The following is a 23,871-nucleotide window of genomic DNA, read 5'->3' as shown; positions in this document are numbered from 1 at the left end:
ATGCATTTTTTAAATGAAGGTTTACGTTATTAAGGGAGAAAAAAACTCCAAATCTACATGGGCCTGTGTGAAAAAGTGATTGCCCCCCTTGTTAAAAAATAACTTAACTGTGGTTTATCACACCTGAGTTCAATTTCAAAGGTTATAAAGCCATTTCTAAAGCTTTGGGACTCCAGCGAACCACAGTGAGAGCCATTATCCACAAATGGCAAAAACATGGAACAGTGGTGAACCTTCCCAGGAGTGGCCGGCCGACCAAAATGACCCCAAGAGCGCAGAGACAACTCATCCGAGAGGCCACAAAAGACCCCAGGACAACATCTAAAGAACTGCAGGCCTCACTTGCCTCAATTAAGGTCAGTGTTCACGACTCCACCATAAGAAAGAGACTGGGCAAAAACGGCCTGCATGGCACATTTCCAAGGCGCAAACCACTTTTAAGCAAAAAGAACATTAAGGCTCGTCTCAATTTTGCTAAAAAATATCTCAATGATTGCCAAGACTTTTGGGAAAATACCTTGTGGACCGACGAGACAAAAGTTGAACTTTTTGGAAGGTGCGCGTCCCGTTACATCTGGCGTAAAAGTAACACAGCATTTCAGAAAAAGAACATCATACCAACAGTAAAATATGGTGGTCGTAGTGTGATGGTCTGGGGTTGTTTTGCTGCTTCAGGACCTGGAAGACTTGCTGTGATAGATGGAACCATGAATTCTACTGTCTACCAAAAAGTCCTGAAGGAGAATGTCCGGCCATCTGTTCGTCAACTCAAGCTGAAGCGATCTTGGGTGCTGCAGCAGGACAATGACCCAAAACACACCAGCAAATCCACCTCTGAATGGCTGAAGAAAAACAAAATGAAGACTTTGGAGTGGCCTAGTCAAAGTCCTGACCTGAATCCTATTGAGATGTTGTGGCATGACCTTAAAAAGGCGGTTCATGCTAGAAAACCCTCAAATAAAGCTGAATTACAACAATTCTGCAAAGATGAGTGGGCCAAAATTCCTCCAGAGCGCTGTAAAAGACTCGTTGCAAGTTATCGCAAACGCTTGATTGCAGTTATTGCTGCTAAGGGTGGCCCAACCAGTTATTAGGTTCAGGGGGCAATTACTTTTTCACACAGGTTTGGATTTCTTTTCTCCCTAAATAATAAAAACCCTCATTTAAAAACTGCATTTTGTGTTTACTTGTGTTATCTTTGACTAATAGTTAAATGTGTTTGATGATCAGAAACATTTTGTGTGACAAACATGCAAAAGAATAAGAAATCAGGAAGGGGGCAAATAGTTTTTCACACCACTGTAGGTATGCATTACAATTAAATCTCACAGTATATTTTAATTAGATACGATATTTAAACAAGTTTAAAACCAATATATCAGGACATTGTTCCTTTGTAACTATTTTGTAACTATCTGATGACTCCTTATACTCTAATTTATAACTTTGTTTTCAGTGTCACTGATGTAACATTCTTTGAGGATGTCTAAAAGTCCTGACTTAAACGCTTCCTAATTCATCACCTATTACCCCCAAACGCTACAACCTTAACCATACGTACCCCTGCTATAATTCGTCCTCCCACTGACTCTAAACTGTGTGTAAACTCCAATCATTCCAGTTATGCTATCGTTAACCACACAAAGTTAATTGTTTCTTACCTATATCACATGGTCAATATGGTACATGCTGGTGATTGGATTCTTTCTTTCGTTCACATGATTCCATCTGTTGCACTTAATTGGGTGAGTTTCTTTTTACTTTGCCTACTTAAGGTGATGATTTTAAAACACTAATGGTCTTGATAAAGGTCCTAGAGGTGGACCGAAACGTTGGCCTGTTTTTTAATTATCTTAATGAAATTATGATTTTAAAGTAAACCTGTGGAAAGGTTCCCAGTGTGCACTCATTTACCTTGGACTTATATTGAGTATGCTCTTTTTGAGTAGCACCTAGGAAGCTTGCTGAATAAAGTGGAGTGCGGAACACACACATTGATGGTGTTGTGCTCTCTTAACAGCAAATATTGTTGTTGTACCATTTTCTGATTCCTAAGGAGTAAATAACAAGGTGTTTGGACTCAGAGCACTTACATCTGGCCTGTTTTTGTGCTTCTCTACATATTTTCTGTACCTGCGTATTTATATTGAACATCTGGGAACAAAGCAGAGATTGCACTCCATTTGCCCTATAATACTCAGCCAGTAGCAAGTACTGCCTTTACACTTGGGGGGTAATTTATCAAAGGTCAAATGTTAGTTTTTTTTTATACCTCGAATAAACTTACAATTTGAATGGTTTCTTATTAAGAAAAAACTCGATTCAGCAAGTTCAGGGTTAACTACCAGAAAACGCAGAGTTTTCTGCAAAAAAAATAAAAAATAAAGACAAAAAACTGGAACATCATGAAAGCTATTAACATCTTCAAATGGCTCAAGGGACCTCTGCCATTGACTCCTACATGACTTTGACTGGTTTTAGATGGTTTATTTTTTCGATTTGGGCTAATTCCAAGGTTGGGGTATAATAAATCTGGAAAAATGTGTATTTTTTTTTTTTCTTCTGACCAAAAAATAAAATTGAAAACTCAAATTGTTGTGTAAAACACAACTCGACCCTTAATAAATCGACCCCTTGGCAATACTAGAATAGAACTTTTCCTGCTAAAACTGGGCCAACAAATTGCAGACTGGGCAATTATTATAATTTAGTGAACGGAAAGATATTGGGACCTAAAGCATCACTTGGGCCCATTGTTTTAATATTGTGATTGAATTATGGCAAAAAATATGAAGCTGTGCTTTTGCTCCTGATCATGTCACACTGGAAAATGCCAAACAGTTTACCTTTGATAGGTCATTAATACAGAGAAGGAATGTTCTGCACATATAAGTTATGCCCGAATACAGTAGTAGCCTGGATTATTCTCAGTTTATTTGCTGTCTGGTGTGTTTGCTCCTATGCTCTGCTTCTTTCTGGATTTTACATCTTCCTGAATTTTACATTTGTTTTTAGCAGTCCCTTGGAAAACGTAAAAGTGGAGTTAAATTGTATTAGCTGTTGTTCAGTCTGGTGTTGGTAAATACTAATTAAAATAAATCGAAGCTTGTGCTTATCTTATTTCTGTTATTGCCTAGGTTGTTCAGATGCTAAAAGCTGGAAAGGCAAAGGAGGTTTCATATAATGCCCTTGCTACACACATCATCGCAGAAGATGGTGACAATCCTGAGGTTGGAGAAGCTCGTGAGGTTTTTGATCTTCCTGTCGTGAAGGTAATTCATGTAAATTCATTTTTTCTACTATGGGATCCAGTATCCTGAAACCCTTTATCCGGAAAGCTTGTCTCCCATAGACTCCATTTTATTTAAATTATCCTAATTCTTAAAAATTAATTCCTTTTGCTCTGTAATTATAAAACACTACAGGTGTGGGATCTGTTATCCAGAAAGCTACGAATTATGGAAAGGCTGTCTCCCATAGACTTCATTTTATCCAAATAATCCAAATTTTTAACAATGATTTCCTTTTTCTCTGTAATAATAAAACAGTAGCTTGTACTTGATCCCAGCTAAGATATAATTAATCCTTATTGGAAGCAAAACCAGCCTATTGGTTTTTATGTTTATATGATTTTCTAGTAGACTTAAGGTATGAAGATCCAAATTACAGAAAGATCTGTTATCCGGCAAGCCCCAAGCATTCTGGATAACAGGTCCTATACTTGTATACTTAAATGGAAAATTCCAAGTAGTAGATCCCAAGTCGGATCGCTATTAGAAGGCACTTTGAACTGTATAAAAGCACTCGACCAGCAACTTACTACCTTTATATGGTAATAGTACTTCTAGAAATCCTTGTATGTTACTCCTGTATAGCCAATGGCTGCAACTGGATGCAGCCAAACAGACTGAACTTTTTAGTTAGGCCCAAATGTAATCTTTCAGCAGTTTTATCAGGAGCCTGTATACTGTATACCTCTCTATACGTTGTAATCAACTCTATGCAAATAGTATTCTAGTATTTTGATCTAAATGTAGGGGCCAATGTTGCATTTATCCAGCTTTCCTGGGGGGACTTTGACATGGAATAGACCTTGCTGTACACTTGGTCAGTTCAATCATTTCTTTTAGGTAAATAATCTGCAAAAGCAGTTTGTGCAATGTTGTTCATTCAATTGCCATAAGAAGCTAAAATCACGTTATTACAGACATTGTATCATGACTAAAATAGCTTGACTCTTGTGTTTTCTTCTTAACTTTTAAGGTGTATTTTTTTTTTTTTTACTTACAGCCTTCTTGGGTGATACTGTCTGTTCGCTGTGGAGTTCGCCTTCCGTATCCTTTTGCTCTTCATACTGGGGTCATTTTAACATTTTCACTTTTTAATACCTTCGCTTTCCATAGCAGGGCATAGATTTAGCACCCACACAGTAAGATGAATAGTGAAAATGTTCTACAGAAAGCAATGTAGAAACACATTTTCCATATTCGGTGCATGTATGGTGGGAGACAAGACGGGCGGTATTGGCAGAAGGCTTGGATATCGGTTGGCTCACCGATTCTGGAAAATTTTGATCTGGCGCCTTTGAAGGCACTCGAACATTGGCCATTGTTAGTGCTGAATTGTCAGATACAGGTAGAATTCTATTGTTTCTACTTGTATATCTGATGATTCAGCTGTACACGTATGTATTGAAACGAACGATCTTTCCTGGAAAGATTTTTTCCAGGAAATATCATAATTGTAAAGTCTCAAAGGAGAACTAAACCCTAAAAATGAATGTGGTTAAAAATGACATATTTTATATATTGAACTTATTGCACCAGTCTAAAGTTTCAGCTTGTCAATAGCAGCAATGATCCAGGACTTCAAACTTGTCACAGGGGGTCACCATCTTGGAAAGTGTCTGTGACACTCACATGCTCAGTGGGCTCTGATTGGCTGTTGAGAAGCTAAGCTTAGGGCTCGTCACTAATTATCCAGCAGAAAATGAGCTTCCCCTGTAATATAAGCTGATGCTACAGGTTTGCTGATTATTAAATTCTGATGCTAATTGCACTGGTTCCTGTGCTGCCATGTAGTAATTATCTGTATTAATTACTAATCAGCCTTATATTGTGACATTTCTATTCTATGAGTACTGTATATTTTGAGTCTATCAGTAACTGACAGCAGCACAGAGCATGTGCAGTGTATCAGCAGAAAAGAAGTTGGGGAGCTACTGGCGAGCACATGCATAATTCCACTCATATGCATAATCCCACTCATACACGTATCAGTGAGTTGGAGTATAGGTATGAGTGGGATTATGAGTATGAGGGATTATGCATATGATTATGCATATTTATGAGTGTGGGATTATGCACAGGAGTGAGTGTCATTACATGTACACATGAGTGGGATTACAAGTATGAGTGGGATTGTGCATATGAGTGAGTGGGATTATGCATATGTGTGAGTGGGATTACATGTACACATGAGTGGGATTACAAGTATGAGTGGGATTGTGCATATGAGTGAGTGGGATTATGCATATGTGTGAGTGGGATTACAAGTATGAGTGGGATTTTGCATATAAGTGAGTGGGATTATATGTACACATGAGTGGGGTTACAAGAATGAGTGGGATTATGCATATGAGTGTGTGGGATTATGCATATGAGTGAGTGGGATTACATGTAGGAGTGAGTAGGATTACATATACTTGTTAATAAAGTTACATTACCAAAAAACTTCTAAGCAAGGTCATCAGGCATGGCTGGATATGCAACAACTACACAGCTGCCGACTGCTCTACAGGGAAACAAACAAACAAAGCTGCTTGAGTTCTGCATGGCTGGGAAGTAAGGCGGGGGCTCCCCCTGCTGTTCATAAGTATGATTGTTTCCCTGCCCAGCAGTTAGGGACTGTCTGACAATTCCTATCCACAGCAGTAAATGAAGGGAGAATTTCACTGCATACAGTCAGGTTTCTTATAAAAACGGTACACATTTTTTAATTACAGTATATTGGAGATAGGTTTCTTTTTCATTAAAGAAAGTAAAAATGGCATTTTATTTTTTTGCCTTTCCTTGTCCTTTAAGATTCGATTAAAGTGTATGTGAAAATGATAGTTGTGGAATTAATTGCATGAACTGCCTTCTGATCAATTGAACAATTCCTTTGAATGGTGTTCTTACCTTAACATTCATTTTCAGGGAAAATGGATTTTCTCCAGAATCTGGTCAGATATTTTTTGGAGTAACTGCTTGCCTTTCCCAGGTATGTATCTAGAATTGTTTGCTGGTTAGTCGGTATGTATGTATGTATGTATGTCAGATATACAGGGTTTGTGTGTTCAGTATATTTTGTCCACTAATATAAAGACATAGAATTTGAGCTGCAGTACTTATTACTGCTTACATCAGCAGAAGCTCTGTTGTGGTTCAGAGAATGCATACAAATTGCATTGCACTGCATACAATTGTATTGTAGCCTTCACTTACTAAAAAAATATCTTTGTCTAATCCACTTTGAATATTTATTAAAAAAAATTCTCTTTTCATAGGTATCACCTGATGATCGCAATTCTCTTTGGGCACTGACTACTTTTTATGGTGGGGATTGTCAGCTAAGTCTCAATAAGAAGTGCACTCATTTGATTGTTCCTGAACCAAAAGGGGTAAGTTCCATTTTAATGGTATTTCTTTTCAAGTGACTGCACTGTAATATTTTAGTGTTTTTTTTTTAGTTCTTGAAACAACCTCGCATGTAATTAATGCATATGGGCACTCCTGGTTCTCCAATCAGATGGGCAGGACTCTTTCAGTTGAACTCTAGAATGATGCACAATGCTAGCTTTCCCATCCAGAGTTGTAACTAGGAATACACCGAATCCACTTATTTGGATTTGGCCGAATCCACTATTTTGGGTTTGACTGAATCATTCGTGAAAGATTTGGGCCAATATCCAACTGAATCCTAATTTGCATATGCTAATTAGGGTCAGGAAAGGAAAAAGTGGGGAAAAACATTTTTTTTTACTTTCTTGTTTAGTGAAGAAAAGTCGTATGATTTCCCTTCCTGCCCCTAATTTGCATATGCAGATTAGGATTCAGATTTGGTTCAGTCTGAATCCTGATGAAAAGGCCAAATTCCGAACCGACTCCTGGTTTTGGTACATCCCTTGTTGTAACAGGCATTTTAGTTTCTTACTCTGAACTTTCTGCTTCTTAAAGGGGTGGTTCACCTTTAAACAACTAGTTGTTTTCAGATAGATCGCCCGAAATAATAACTTTTTCCAATGACTTTCTATTTTCTGTGTCACCGTTTTTCTAAAATTGAAGTGTAAAGTGTAATTTTTCACCTTTTGAAGCAACTTCGGGAGGGGGGTCGCCGACCCTGTAAACTGTTCTAAATGGCTACATGTAGTTGATACATTTCTTATCTTTGTCCCTGCTGAGCAGAATCTCTGGGTTTCATTACAGGCAGCTTTTAGAATTGATACAATAGTTACTAATACTCCAGAGACGCTGCTAAGAAACGTATCAACTAAATGTTGCAAAATTGTAACAGAATCTGCTCCTGAATTACTGAACTGCCAGACTCGTACACCAGAGACAGGGACATTAAACTTCAAACGTAGATTTTGGAAAAACTGTTAAAAAGTCTTTATTTCTGGGGATCAATCTAAAAGCAACTGAATTGAAAAAAGTGTTTGGAAGGTGAACAACCCCTTTAAAGGACATTTAAAGCCTACATTTTTCTACCATGTTTATAAGTTGGGCATATCTTTCCCACCCAAGTCATATCATGTGTACTGCATAAACCCCCTCCATTTGCCATCACATTTTCCTAAAACAAATAGCAACTTTCACCCGGCGGCCATTTTCCCTCTGACACATCCTCAGTACATTGACCTCTGCAAACAGGACATTGTTTGCTGTAAAGTTCACCCAATGCAGAATGCAGATTTACACAGGCTCAACATACTTTGAGAAAAAGTTCTGCTGGGGTTCCTTTTGGTTAAAGGAAAACTATACCCCCCAAACAATGTAGGTCTCTATAAAAAGATATTGCATAAAATAGCTCATTTGTAAAATCCTGCTTCATGTAAATAAACCATTTTCATAATAATATACTTTTCTAGTAGTATGTGCCATTGGGTAATCATAAATAGAAAATTGCCATTTTAAAAAAATAAGGGCCGCCCCCTGGGATCATAGGATTCACTGTACTCACAAACATACCAACAAACCATACATGTTAGGTCACATGAGCCAATTAACAGACAGAGTTGTGTCTTTTGCTTCCTCACTTCTTCCTGTTACAGTTAGTGTTGTAGTATTTCTGGTCAGGTGATCTCTGAGGCAGCACACAGACCATCACAAAATGGTGGCTCAAGGCAAGAGATGTAAAAGGCGCAATATTTACTTACATATATATTCCAGTTTGGTAAGATTCTTTAATATGCCACTTAATATAATATGAACTATCTGTTGCTTAAGTGTTCATTTTGGGGGTATAGTTTTCCTGTAAGAGGAGCTCAGGAGAGGTGGTTAGGAGAAAAAATATAGGATCAGACAGCTAGAGTTTCTATGGGAACCAGCTATGCTATCTCTTCATTGGCTGTTAAATTGGAGAGTGTGTTTAGTAATCTCAGCTGAGAAGAACTGAGCATGCTCATGAACCAACAGCCAAAGTCAATTCCTGAGGTGGGGGACAGAGTGGATTAGAGGAGGAGAATCAATTCTAAGTGATTAATGGGATGCTTCAGCCTTACTGTTAACCTTTTAACAACCAGAGTGGCAGTTATCTAAAGATTTCAAAGAGGCTGTTCACTGATTACATTTTTGCGGGGGGTTACATGTTCTTTAATTAAGAACAAAAAGAGAACCTCACTTCCTTCAATCATCCTAAATCACGTTTACTTGAGTCCTGCCTCCTTGTTTTTCAGGGGCAGGTTGTACAGTGCTGCTTTACATGTCATTTTCCTTACGTCTGCTCTTCTTTTTCCCTTAGAACAAATATGAATATGCCTTCCAACGAGGAAGCATAAAAATTGTTACACCGGATTGGGTTTTGGACTCTGTATCTGAAAAAACCAAAAAGGATGAGGCACTTTACCATCCTAGACTTATAGTTTATGAAGAAGAAGAAGAGGAGGAAGAAGAAGAGGCAGAAAATGAAGAGCAAGAATCTCAAAATGGCAGTGACGAAGATAAATATTCATCTAAGTCCAGTCCGGTTACATCTCGTGACGGATCTCCCGTACACAATCGAGAGTCTTCTCCAAAACGCAGCAGCTCAGATAAAATAAAGAGTGAACTCATGTTTGATGATTCATCTGACTCTTCTCCCGAGAAACAGGAGAGAAATCTGAACTGGACCCCGGCAGAAGTCCCCCAGATGTCCACTGCAAAAAGACAGCTGCACCAAGGCAAGGATTCTGGACTTATTAATTTATGTGCTAATGTTCCTCCTGTGCCAGGAAATATACTACCCCCTGAAGCACGAAATAATTTGCTCGCTTCCCTCCCAGGAGCCCCTGGATCAGAGAGACCAGACATGATGGCTTTCCGCAGTCCAGCAGTGAGAACACTAAGAAACATTACTAATAGTGCTGATGTACAGCAAGTTAATAGGCCGTCCAATGTTGCACATGTAAGTTGCTTTTTTTTCTTTCCACGTTATTTAATATGCTATTTTGGTTTAATGTCTTGTGTTCAGTTAGCCCTGTCTCAGCTCCTATATCTAGTGTTTTCTCTTATGTAAAGGGGAACTATCGCGAAAATGAAAATTTAATATTCGCTTCAGCATACTGAAATAAGGAGCTTTCTAAATACAATCAATTAAAAATTATTTACCGTTTCTGAAACAATTACGTTTATCTTCACTCTTCCTCTCTCAGCATCTGTTTCTATTTATTCTGTCTTCATTCAGGAGATGGGTGTCAGATGAATGATCCAGTATAACTTATAGGGGGCTCCTTTTGCCTAGAAGATGTATTAGCGCTCACTCTATTAAAATCACCAGAAATCCTGTCTCTCTCCATGCAGAATTTGTCCAAAAGGTAGTTATTTTGTTAGATTTTGTTTTTACTGGAATCCGTTATTCGGATGAGCTCTAATTCATCTGCTAGGAAAGGAAGGGAGGTGGGGACTGGTGTGCGGTCCAGCCACCATTTTGGACAGCTCAAGAGGGAAGAGGCGCCGTCTCCTGTATTTCATGGCAAAAAGACAGACGGTCGTCTATGTAGGGTGCAAAACTGGAAGCCTAGGCAATCTGCCAGGAGCACCTTCCCCCACAAGCAGCAGTGAGGGCGGGAGTAAAGTGCCAGAGACACCAGGGTACAGGAGATCAGAACTGCTCCCAGTGCACAAACCCTGCGACTTTCTCATGCACCTACCCATCCACCACCATGGCAAAAGGTAGGACAAGGGATTTATTCCACAGGGTGGGGAGAGAGCCCCAGCACCACAGGTGAAATACCTGGTGTCACTCCAAAACCCAGGGAGAGCAAGCAGAACCTCTCTGCAGATTATGTTCTAAGAAACAGGAGCCTGCACCTGCTCCAGGGAGCAACTCTGATCCCTTGCCTAATGCAGTACAACAGAAGGACCTTCCAACAGAGGGTACATCACAGACCCGGTAACCACCAGCTCCGAGGAACCCCCAGTACCACTGTGGGCAATCCAACTATCACAGTCCCGGGCCTCTTTCCAGGACCTCTTTCCAGGGGCTTCCTTCTCTCGTTGACTCTTTGTCCTACCCATTCCCCAAGGACCTGGCGGAAAAAATGGAGCACTCCCCCTTCAGTGGATTCACCACTCTCCAGGCTATCAAAATTGGCTGCTTTACTAATGATGGATGCAGCAGTATTCGGACAAACAGCTAGAGGGTTTTCTCAGGGCCATTTATAAATCCACAGGATCCTCACTATGGCTCACCCTGGCTTCGGCGTGGGTCGGCAGAACCATCCAGTCTTGGGCAAAATTCTTAGTCCATGACATACTGGAGGGCTCTCCTAGATCAGATCTCCTATTAACAGCAAGGTCGGACTACCTGTGCGAGGCCATTTTGGATACAGCTCAAATTATTGCGCGATCATTGCTGCTCTCAGTGTGGCATGTAGAACTCTCTGGCTAAAGAACTGGTCAGCAGACATCAGCTCAAAGAAGTCGCTCACATCTCTCCCCTTTAAAGGGGGCCTGCTATTCGGAGAGGTACAAGAGAAAATTATCTCACGGACCATGGGCGGGAAGAGTACCCATCTTCCTGCAGTCCAAAGCTCACTCAGCCACGTCTTCAAGACGTGGGAATTTTTTTTGTGGACAAACCAGCCACTTTACCAGACGTAATACCTCTCCACAACAATCCGGATTCAAAAACAGACCAGGGCACAGAAATTGACCCACATGGAAGCCCAACAAGTCACACAACAAGCCCCCCGGAGTCTACAGATCTGATAGGGGGCAGGCTGTTGAGATTCCGGGAGGTTTGGACCCAGTATTCAATGGATGCCTAGGTCAATTATATCATAAGAGAGGGTTATCGCCTCGATTTCACCTCTCCCCCCCCCCAGGAAGTTTGTCGTGTCCAGGGTCCCTAAAAAATCCCCCAGAGCTCAGGCATTCTCAACGTGTATAACAACATTGGTGAAGATTGGAATGATTGTGCCGGTGCTACAGCACAAGAGGTTCTTCGGCTTTTACTCCAACCGGTTTATCGTCCCAAAGAAGGACGGATCCTTTTCGACCAGTTCTGGATCTGAAGGCCCTAAACAAATTCATACCATCAGTGCGATTCAAAACAGAGACAATTTGATCGGATCTTTCGGGGAATGGAACCAGGACAAATACTGATGATGCTGAATATCAAGGATGCTTGCCTACATGTTCCAATCTGGCCTGCACACCATTGCTTCCTCAGATTTGCATTTGCAAACCAACATTTCTCTTACATCTCAAGAGGGACATAGGGACAGATGGGGTTAAGCTCCACCCTCTAGGAGGCAGGACACTTGGATAATGAAAAAAGGGGCGTGCCAGTATAGTGGCTTAACCCAACACCAAACTAAACCATTCAGTTTTTAAGAATCCTGCTTCCAAGGAGGGTGGACTAATCCAAGCACAAAGATTGTTTGTCAGAATACTGACATATGAGGTGCTACCAGGAACAGAGCTACCTGTATCTGTTGGGGTACACCTCCCCCGCAGGATCCCCCCACACCAGAGTCATCCCCTGGCTTTCACTGGCCATACCAGCATGCCTGCATCCCTGAAAGGAGCGCAGAAGGCCTGACTGGTGCGGCACAGCTGTGAGTATATATCCTCTGTTTGTATATGCTCTCAGTATCGCTCTGCTGCTTGCCCCCCCCCCCCAACATTCTGATAACTCTTGGGTCTCCCGCCCCTCTGCCTGCTGTTCCCACACTATCCGGTTCTGGGTCCAGACATTATGTAAACTTCCCCCTTGGTGGATCAGTGTCGCGCACTCTATCTCTGGTACCTCTGCTTTTCCGGCCAGGCACGCCATGCGTTCCAGCGCATGGTATCTTCGCGTGCCAAGCTAGGAAGGTACTCCCGATCCGCCATATTGGATGACACGCTCCCTCTAGACTGTCTAGACTGTCTCATCAGACTCGGGACACACGGCAAGGGACTGCAGCACCACCGTTCAGGACTGCTTACACTAGCAGTCATTATCCTAATTCCATCAGGGGCTCAAACAGGCTTCCTGTACCCAGACCCACCATACAGCAGGTACCACAGCCGCTGTTGAAATGGCAGAAGGTAAGTTAGGGGGACTCGAGATCAGAAAAGTGCAAGGGGCACTCCGGCACCCAGACTCCATCTGATGATTCCTCAGTGGGAGGGGAGTCATCCCACTCCGAGGGCTTTCTCCTTCCGAGGTCTCTTCAGAGGCAGAAGAGGACAAGGAGGAGGCTGAGCCGCGATCTACAACACGACATTGACCATATCATAAAGGGAGTGATTGATGTACTTAAAGGGATCCTGTCATGGGAAAACATGTTGTTTTTTTTCAAAACGCATCAGTTAATAGTGCTACTCCAGCAGAATTCTGCACTGAAATACATTTCTCAAAAGAGCAAACAGATTTTTTTATATTCAATTTTGAAAGCTGACATGGGGCTAGACATTTAGTCAATTTCCCAGCTGCCCCCAGTCATGTGACTTGTGCCTGCACTTTAGGAGAGAAATGCTTTCTGGCAGGCTGCTGTTTTTCCTTCTCAATGTAACTGAATGTGTCTCAGTGGGACATGGGTTTTTACTATTGAGTGCTGTTCTTAGATCTACCAGGCAGCTGTTATCTTGTGTCAGGGAGCTGCTATCTGGTTACCTTCCCATTGTTCTTTTGTTTGGCTGCTGGGGGGAAAAAGGGAGGAGGGTGATATCACTCTAACTTGCAGTACAGCAGTAAAGAGTGATTGAAGTTTATAAGAGCACAAGTCACATGACTTGGGGTAGCTGGGAAATTGACAATATGTCTAGCCCCATGTCAGATTTCAAAATTGAATATAAAAAAATCTGTTTGCTCCTTCCCCATCAACAGACAAGGCGGAACTTGCAGCAAAGCAGCTCTAGCAGAGGTCCAGCTAATCCTAAATTGGGCAGAGTCCAGTCAGTGAGACTGTCCGCCATTCACATTCCGGGAGTGGACAACACCAAGGCAGACTTCCTCAGTCGAAACCTACTAGACCCGGGAGAAGGGGAACTTCATCCAGAAGCCTGGTCAGTCATTGGGGTCTCCCCCAGATCGACCTGATGGCATCCAGGATCAATTGCAAGGTGGCAGCCTTCTTTGCCTGCTCCCGGGGCCCTCTAGCAACGGGAGTAGATGCCATAATGCAGCTCTGGCACTTCGACCTATCCTACGTCTTCCCTCCACTTCCCATGCTATCCAGAGTCCTGAAGAAAATCAGGCAATCTCACACCACGGTCATCGTGATAGCTCCCTTTTTGCCCAGAAGGACGTGGTTCTCGGACCTCCAAGAGATGTCCATAGCACAACCTATTCGACTAAACCTCAAGAACGACTTGCTGTGTCAGGGCCCCATAGCCCACCACAGTCCAGGCCTATTCGCTTTGACGGGATTGCTGTTGAGGCAACCATCTGGAGACTTAAGGGATTAGCGGAGGATGTAATTTCCACCATGCTAAAGTCTCGCAAGCTGACTTCGTCCAAGGCCTACCACATGGTTTGGCACAGCTATTGGTCTTGGTGCAGAGAGGCGGTTATACCTACAACGGAGTCCTGTTTATGGAATGCAATATACTACGGGTACTATCCTTCCTCCAGCGAGGTTTGCAGTTGGGACTCAAGCTCAGTTCCCTGAAAGTAAAGGTGTCGGCACTTTCAGTCCTCCTCCAGTCTCGACTCGACATGGACGACTCTATCGGTACCTTTCCACAGGGAGTAGCTCATGTCGCTCCTCCATTTCGTCTACAAATGCCAGGTTGGGATCTCAATACAGTTCTGGAAGCTCTTCTAGATCCTCCATTTGAGCCATTAGGGACAATATCAGACGAATGGCTTACCTGGAAAGTAATGTTCTTGGTAGCAATCTCATCGGCCAGACGGGTTTTGGACATTAGTGCCTTATCCTGTGATCCGACATTCCTCGTCTTTCACAAGGACAAAGCAATTCTACACACTATTCCATTATTCCTTCCAGATGTTATCGTCCTTCCATATTAATCAGGAGATTGTAGTACCATCTCTGTGTCCGGATTCCAAGAATGACAAGGAACCAAGACTTCACGGTCTAGATGTTGTCAGAGAACTTCGTTGGTACCTAGAACATACCAAGATCTTCAGGCGATCTCAGGCCCTGTTCATACTTCCTACAGGGGCTCGATTGTTGAAGGAGACCATCAAGAAGGCCTATTTATCCAAAGGAAAACCTCTTAGTGGAATGAGCTCGAATACCTTCTGGAGGTCAGTGGGAGCCTCCTGGGCATGCCGCAATGCGGCCTCTTTGGACCAGATCTGCAGAGCAGCCACCTGGTCTTCCGTTAACACATTCACTAAGTTCTAAAGCCTTGACACTCTTTCCTCAGCAGAGGCCTCTTTTGGCCGTAAGGTGTTGCACTCTGTGGTGCAATGACATGTCGTAATCTCGCTCCTACCCTGTTGTTTTTGGGGCTGCTTTGTTAAGTCCCCATCTGTCCCTGTTGAGACATAAGAGAAAACAGGATTTTTATACTCACTATTAAATCTGTTTCTCTATAGTCAATAAGGGGGACACATGGCTTCCCGTCCGTTCAGCGAGCGGACCTATTGGTCTGCAGGGGGAAAAAAATGTCCTGTTCTTACTAGTTCTGCAGTTATAAGTTCGTGTTTTCAGCAGTCTCTTTGGTACAAACTGAATGGTTTGGTTTGGTGTTGGGTTAAGCCACTATACTGGCACGCCCCTTTTTTCATTATCTAAGTGTCCTGCCTCCTAGAGGGTGGAGCTTAACCCCATCTGTCCCTGTGTCCCCCTTATCGACTAGAAAGAAACAGATTTAACGGTGAGTAATCCTGTTTTCCAGTTTGTGGCCCTACCATCCGGTCTGTCATCAGCCCTGATGCTAATGGCGGTAGTAGCGGCAACCCTGAGACTCCAGGGGATATCGGTGATGCCCTATCTGGAAGTTCTGTTGATATAGGCCAGAACAGCAGTCCAGGCCGAGAGAGACCTACAACGGGCATCGTCATTACTCCAGGAATTCGGTTGGATCATCAATTGGGAAGAATCAAACCATCAAATGACATTCTTAGGGCTGGAGTTCAACACCTTGCTACAGTGAGGTCACATCTGCTTGTGTCGAGATTCAGGATGTAATGCAGCACCTGCAGATGGGGAACATGAACACACACACAGTTTGAAGGCAATAGACTCACAAGTGCTAGATCAGTGTGAGTGAGGAGCTAAACCTATTCAGGTATGAGACCTGTTATCCAGAATGCTCGGGACCTGGTGTCTTCCGGATAATTGTTCTTTCCGTAATTTGGATCTTCATACCTTAAGACTACTAGAAAATGATGTAAACATTAAATAAAACCAATAGACTTGTTTTGCTTCCAATATGGATTAATTAGGGTGAGCAGCCTTGGAAACCAGCCCTGCAGTTTGTGAACCACTGTTTTTAAGGAGCTGAAAGGAGTAGTTCATTCTTTGCTACATTTTAATCAGACTACATTTTTTGTTTATAGTTTTAGAATTATTTGTCCTGCTTTCTTGCCTCTTTCCATCTTGCAATTTGAAATGCTGTCTGGCTGCAGGGTAGATCTCTGACCCCAGCAACCAAAAATCCTTGCTGTGTGAGGCTACAGTTTTATTGCTATTGTCAGTTTTTTATAATTTTTCTATTTTTGCCCTTTCCTATTCATCTTTCAGTTTCTTATTCAAACCACTGCCTGGTTGCTAGAGTATATTGGATCATAGCAACCAGATAGCTGCTAACATTCCAAACTGGAGATCTAATAAACAATTAAAAAAAAAAAAAGTATATTCTGCAGGATTATCTATGCTGGTCGGTATAGCCTGTTACGGCTAGAGAATGACCCTGGTGAGGTATCCCTCGAGGGGGGGGTTCACTCTGAAGGATGCAGGTAACCCTGCTCCTGGTGATACCCCATAAGCTTGAATACTTCTGTCTTGAAGAAGGTGTCCATCCTCCTTGTAAGCAGGACACTTAAAAACTGAGGGATTTCTACAGTGTGTGGGGTTAAGCCGGACACGCCCCCTTAATTTTATTATAAGTGCCTCCTGGAGGGTGGAGATTAACCCCTAGAGTTCCTGGTGTCTCCCTGAGACGACCGAGAAAGTATATTCTAAGTTATAATATACTGATATGACACTGATATTTTGTGTTTATTTCTCAGATTTTGCAGACTTTGTCAGCTTCCACCAAATCTTTAGAGCAACAAGTAAATCATCCCCAGCAAGGCCATCCAAATGCAGTATTGTTTGGTCAAGTAAAACCTTTGACGTCCGAAGCACAGCATTTAATACAACAGTCGCATCAGCCTCACCAGCAGCAGCAGCAGAATCATCCTATTGTACAGCTTCAGCCTCAGCAGCTTTTACAGTTGCAGCAACAGCAGCAACAAATTACACAGCAGGTTTTCCCACAACATCAGTTTCCCCAAGTAAATCAACAGCATCCTTTCACTCAACTACAGTTTCCTCAGCAACAGCTGCATCCTCAACAGCAGCTACATCGCCCGCAGCAACAAACTATACAACATTTCCAGCAGCAGCATGCGCTACAGCAGCAACTGCATCAGCTGCAACAACAGCATCTGCAACCAAAACCGCAAACCCTACAGCAGAATATGCAACAGCAGAATCTTCAGCAACCAAACCTTCAGCAAATTCTTCAGCATCAACAGACTATTCAGCAGACCCCATCACAGCAACAGGCTCTTCAGCCTGCTATTCAGCAACAGCAGATGCTTCAGCCCAACATTCAGCAGCAACAAACGCTTCAGTCTAACCTTCAACAACAGACCCTTCAGCCAATCATTCAACAGCAACAAGGACTTCAGCAGCAGAATCTTCAGCAGAGCCTTCAACAGATCCAACAGCAAATGCAGCATTTGACTCCTCAACAGAAGCAGCAAATACAGCAGCAGCAACAACAGATGCTTCAGAAACAGCAACTTCAGAGCCAGAGTCTCCAGCAGCAGCAAATGCAAACGCATGTTCTGCAGCAGCAACAAATTCAGACACAGGCACTGCAGCAACAGCAGCAAATACAGAACCAGGCTCTTCAGCAGCCACAGCAGAACCAAGTACAAACACATGCTCTTCAACAGCATCGCCTACAGTCACAGACACTGCAGCAGCAGCATCATGTACAGGGGCAGACTGTTCAGCAGCAGACACATCAATTACAGACACAAACGCTCCAACAGCAACATCAGATTCAAACACTTCAGATTCCGCATCAAATTCCTGCACCAAACCAACAACATCAGATCCCACCACAGATGCTTCAGCAGCAAACGCTTCAACTTCAGCAACAAATAAAACAGCAGCAGACCCTTCAGCAGCTGCAGCAACAGCAATTACAGCAGCAGCAAACCCTTCAACAGCAGCAGATTCAACAGACAACGGTTCAGCAACAAATGCAGCCACAGATTCAGCAACCGCAGATGCAGTCAGGAGTTCAGCAACAGTCCTCACTCCAGCCACAGCAGATGCAACAACATAAACACAATCTGCAGCAGGTTCAGCATCAACTGCAACAACTTCAACAGCAGCGGATGCAGCAGCGACAAATGGCATTACCCCAACAGATTGCTAATCAGCAACCACCACAGCCGCATCAGCTGCACGGTCATGATCCTTCTGTGGAGAGTAAGTTCAGAATGCAAGTAAGCTAAACAGGGCAACATTAAAACTAAAGCCACATTCTACTTCCTGATTTCAAAGAAATCCGCAGTCCATTGAAAAGCCCTCTGAATAAGTAATCCCCTCCTTCTCACCAGCTACAGCCTGTTATCTTTTTGGATGTAGAGCGGCTTCTTATACAGTTGCTTCTCAGTGGACTGCTCGTTTGTTTGCCTTTGCTCTTTGGGATCAGGCACTTGAATATGGCTTTGGTTTCATTTTCATATTTTGCCCTGTTTGAAGAGGCAAAGATAGAATATGCAGTGTATGTTCAGCACAAGCCCTTTTCATTAAAAAAAATGGCTATACTATCCCTCTAAGGTTCATTTCCCTTATTATATATTATATTTGAAAGCTATCTTCTCTCTGATTTTCATATTGTTCTAGATATTATCAACCCTTGATGGAATAGTCTCTTATTTTACAGTATAGACTTAAACAAGCCAAGATTTGCTCATTTGCCAAGGTCGCAAAATTAGTTGCTCTTTGCTAGATTTAGCCACACATTTTGACCCAAACTGGGGTGATCGATTGCTTGGCCTGGGGCTAATGGAGCCCATCAGGAGAGGACTGCATCAACATACACAGATATGTTTCTCATCTGATGGGATTTTTTAATTTGCCCAATATCTGGCTGGGTTTTGGGCAGATATTGGCTGGGCAAGGTGTAAAAAAAAAAAAAAAAAAAAAAGGTCCAATGATCTTCTCAGCCCTTGATTGGCCTACTTCAGTGGTGCAATATATAGCGCTGTTACTAAAAAGACCCAGTTTTTTATTATATGACAGTTAATGCATGATAGTACTTTTTTTTTTTTTTCCTGGAAATACTGTTAGCTGACTAGATATACCCAGACTATTTATAGGGATTTCTCTTTTCTTGCAGTTCCTGAAGATTTCTTTTTGTTGGGATGTGTGTTTGCAATTGCTGATTATCCAGAACAAATGCCCGATAAACAACTACTTGCAACCTGGAAACGGGTATGTTTTTGGGGATTACTCATCAGATTTGCTGAGGTCTTTATAGCCAGTGAAAATAAATACTGAACTGCTAGGGGGATGAGGTAAAGACTAAAATTAAGTAAGCTTTATCAGAAAGGTCTATATAAATACACCAGTAAACCCTCAAAGTAATGCTGCTCTGAGTCCTCTGTCAAAAGAAACACCACATTTCTTTCCTTCTATTGTGTACTCATGGGCTTCTGTATCAGACTTCCTGTTTTCAGCTTAAACCTCCAGGGCTAGGGCTTGAGCATGCTCAGTTTGCTCCTTTTCCCCCTCCCTCCTTCCCTCCCTGCTGTAATCTGAGCCCAGAGTTATGAGTGAGCAGGGAGTGGTCACACCAAGCTAATATCCATAAGCAATAAAGTAGGAAGGAGCACTCCAAACGCAGGCTCTGCTGCAACAAACTTTTATTCTATCACAATATGTTTCGGATCACATGGATCCTTTTGTAAGTGTTCACACTTGAAAACAGCACAGAGCATGTGCAATGGATCCGCAGAAAAGAAGATGGGGAGCTACTGGGGCATCTGTGGAGACACAGATCTTTACTGCTAAAGGGCTGTGGTTGCCTTGGGCTGGTACAGAAGCACAATACATCATGTACAACATTTCTAGCTACTTCTTTAGTTAGGGTTTAGTTCTCCTTTAAGAGTTTGCAATCTATTCCATGTAGTGCAGTGCCACCATTTTAATTTCTTAGGTGTCTCTAGCGCACAGACTCTCACATGCAAAGTAGAGTAAAATCAACATATCTTTCCTACAAGTGCACTAGCCGAGGACAAATACTTGACTGCATTCCCCAATTTACTGGATTTGTATTTCAAAGTCTCAAGCAGTATTATGGCTTCCGTTTATCCCTAATGATATATTTTTTTAGCAATGTATATTCAGTTTTTGCTTGTGCTTTTCTCGTTTCGGTTCAAAGATAATACAGACCCATGGAGGTACGGTGGACGCAGCACTTTCAAGCAGGTGCACTCATCTTCTGTGTGAAAGCCAAGTCAGTAGCATGTATGCTCAGGTATGACAACATTTTAAACCTTTTGATTTTCCCAGCGAACACACCCTCCCTTTTCTGCTCTGAGTCTTCTGTCAAAAGAAACACCACATTTCTTTCCTTCTATTGTGTACTCATGGGCTTCTGTATCAGACTTCCTTCTTTCAGCTTAAGCCTCCAGGGCTTGGGCTTGAGCATCCCGTTTGCTCCTCTCCCCCTCCATCCTCCCCTCCCTGCTGTAATCTGGACTATGAGTGAGCAGGGAGAGACTCAGGCAAGAAATGATGGCACAAGCTAATATGGCAGCTGCTATCCTAAACAGAGAGCTTCTAGAGCGGTTTACTCAGGTGTGATAAAGCATTCTGCAGAATAATATAGTGTTCTAGCTTGCACTATTGTGGCTAATCTATATGGATAATTCTGCTACCATATTGGCAGCTAATCGTTCTTTTATTGATAAAGGCATTGAAAGAGAGGAAGCGATGTATCACTGCTCATTGGCTGAATGCAGTATTGAAAAAGAAGAAAATGGTGCCGCCGTACCGAGCTCTTCATTTCCCTGTAGCATTTCCACCAGGAGGGAAGCCCTGCTCTCAGCATGTAAGTGCATCCCGTATTAGTTTTAGCACTGTTAAAGTAACAGCAAAAAAATTAGTCTTTTAAAGTAATGAAAATATCATGTAGTGTTGTCCTGCACTGGTAAAACTGATGTCTTTGCTTCAGAAAAACTACTATAGTTTATATAAACAAGCTGCTGTGTAGCAGCAGCTTTGAAAAAAAAGGCTACGTCCCACAGGTTAAATAGTAGATAACAGATAACACCATTATGTACTACAGAGCTTATCTGCTGTGTAACCTGAGCCTTTTCTCCTTTGAATAGCTGCCCCCATTGCTACACAGCAGCTTGTTTATATAAACTATAGTAGTACTTATCTGTTATCTACTGTGTATCCTGTGCTTGAATGGCTGCCCCCATGGCTACACAGCAGCTTGTTTATATAAACTATAGTAGTGTTTCTGAAGCAAACACACCAGCTTTACCAGTGCAGGGCAACATTACATTATATTATTACTTTCATTTTTTTTATGTTATTGTTCCTTTAACTAAGGAAGTTTTATATAACTTTCAGATTCATTCATCCTGTCAATTTTTTTTCATACTCCCAGATCATTTCAGTGACCGGGTTTGTTGACAGTGACAGAGATGATCTGAAACTAATGGGGTACTTAGCAGGCGCCAAGTACACTGGATACCTGTGTCGCAGCAACACTGTTCTCATTTGTAAAGAGTAAGTATTGGATTCTTTTCTCTTTTATTTACTTGCCAACTTGATAACCTGTTAATGTGTTTGAAGAAATCTGTACCCTCCTCAGATGTGCCTGTCAATGCAGAGAAGGTGCAGCGGGGATGTGAGCACATGGACTTTTCTCTGCCTGCTGATAAAACGCAATTACTCTTAAAAGGGTTTGTTCACCTTTAAGTTAACTTTTAGAGGCACATTTATCAAAGGTCGAATTTCATGTGAGTTTTTTTAAACTCCCATGAACTCGAAATTCGAACCAATCGAGAGTTATCAGTAGAATCAAAGTCAGGTGGATAGAATCCATCCGAAAACTCAAATTTCAAAAACTCGATTCGAGTTTGTCAGGAAGGCTGCAAACAATTCCAAATTGATTCCAGGACGTCTCCCATTGACTTAGAGTAGAACTCCACGAGTGTTTTACGTCTGATCGACGCCCGGCGACAAACCACTTGCGACAAATCGGATGGAGTCGCACGTGTCAAAATATAATTGGACTGAATGAAAAGTTGCAGGTAACAACTACATGGTCTGACTGTCGGATGAAGCCGCTGCTTACTGCGTCCACGAATTTGAATAATTGCCTAGTCGAATTGACAGTTTTGACCATAAAATTCAATTTTCAATTCGACCCTTGATAAATCTGTCCCCTAGTGTGTTATCGAATGGCTAATTCTAAGCAACTTTTCAATTTGTATTTATCTCTTATAGTATTTCTTATAGTTTATATTTAATTGTGCCTTTTTCTTCTGAATCTTTCCAGCTTTCAAATGGGGGTCACTGACCCCATCTAAATAACAAATGCTCTGCGAGGCTACAAATTTATTGTTATTGCTTTTTTTTTTATTACTCCTAATTCTATTCAGGCCCTCATTCATATTCCAGTCTTTTATTCAAATCAATGCATGGTTGCTAGGGTAATTTGGACCCTAGGAACCAGATTACTGAAATTGCAAACTGGAGAGCTGCTGAATAAAAAGCTAAATAACTCGAAACCTACAGATAATAAAAAATGAAAATCAATTGCAAATTGCCTCAGAATGTGTCTCTCTACATCTACATCATACTAAAAGTTAATTTAAAGGTAAACAACCCCTATAATAGAATGGCGTTCAGTGGTTGCTACTGTCAGCTGTACAGTACATTGTGATGTCTGGTTACAAACTTTGGAAATCACACTGACTGTTTTCCCACATGTAGGGTCGGATTTCATTGACTGTATAGATCTTTCTAGTCCTCTGATGGATCTGATGATTCACATGGAAGTCTTTGAGAATGGATGCCTGGTGCCATATATACTAACAAAGTAATCTCCTTCGTTTTTAGGCCGAGCGGCTTGAAGTACGAGAAAGCTAAAGAGTGGAGGATACCGTGTGTAAATGCCCTGTGGCTTTGTGATATTCTTCTTGGAAACCTTGAGGCATTACGTCAGATTCAGCACAGCCGATATACAGTATTTAATCTTCAGGACCCTCTTGCACCATCACCTCATCTGGTTACAGATCTCCTAGGTGAAGAGATTTTTCTTCTCTTATGTTCACTTTTCTTATTTTCTCTGGTCAACTGCCAACAAGGCAAACTGATTTACAGGAGTAGTTGCTGTTCGTTTTTAAAGGGGAAGGAAACCTAGTCGGCGCAAACCCCCCACCCCCCCTCCCGTTTGTTGCCCACCCTCCTTCCTCCCCCCTGGCCTACCCGTCCCGCTGGGCAAATGCCCCTAACTTGTTACTTACCCTTCTGCGCAGGTCCAGTCCAGAGAGTTCACCGACGACATCTTCTTCCACGTGATCTTCTTACTGCTGTGAACGGCGCATGCGCAGTAGGATCATTTCGCCGGTACGATCTACTGCGCATGCGCGTGACTTTTGGCGCATGCACAGTAGATCCGTACCGGCGAAATGATCCTACTGCGCATGCGCCAAAACGCCGGTCACAGCAGGAAGAAGATCGCGTGGAAGAAGATGGCGTCTGTGAACTCCCTGGACTGGACTTGGGCAGAGGGGTAAGTAACAAGTTAGGGGCATTTGCCCAGCGGGAAGGGTAGGCCAGGGGGGAGGAGGGAGGGTGGGCAACACACGGGAGGGGGAGGGGTTTTGCGCCGACTAGGTTTCCTTCTCCTTTAACAGAGTTTATATTCTTGCACATGCCCCCCAAAGTGTAACATTAATGCTGCAATGTTTAACCCT

The 23,871-nt window shown here is 42.3% G+C and overlaps 1 protein-coding gene across 3 annotated transcripts in view; it reads left to right on the top strand.

Annotated features, from left to right (window-relative positions):
• Positions 1 to 23,871, top strand: part of paxip1.L (PAX interacting protein 1 L homeolog) — a 41,758-nt gene that overhangs the window by 1,936 nt on the left and 15,951 nt on the right. For 2 of the 3 annotated variants that reach the window (NM_001088651.1, XM_041565313.1), the window contains 11 exon segments: positions 3,138 to 3,272; positions 4,291 to 4,334; positions 6,198 to 6,261; positions 6,548 to 6,661; positions 9,001 to 9,642; positions 16,873 to 18,352; positions 19,269 to 19,363; positions 20,313 to 20,408; positions 20,847 to 20,984; positions 21,552 to 21,673; positions 23,012 to 23,196. In NM_001088651.1, the coding sequence (NP_001082120.1) occupies positions 3,138 to 3,272; positions 4,291 to 4,334; positions 6,198 to 6,261; positions 6,548 to 6,661; positions 9,001 to 9,642; positions 16,873 to 18,352; positions 19,269 to 19,363; positions 20,313 to 20,408; positions 20,847 to 20,984; positions 21,552 to 21,673; positions 23,012 to 23,196 (3,115 nt within the window). 3 annotated transcript variants of the gene reach the window in all.

This window comes from Xenopus laevis, chromosome 6L (genome assembly GCF_017654675.1).
Source record: "Xenopus laevis strain J_2021 chromosome 6L, Xenopus_laevis_v10.1, whole genome shotgun sequence".
Taxonomy (NCBI): Eukaryota; Metazoa; Chordata; class Amphibia; order Anura; family Pipidae; genus Xenopus; species Xenopus laevis.
The sequence above is the reverse complement of the archived record's forward strand: the minus strand, read 5'-3'. Positions and strand labels throughout refer to the sequence as shown.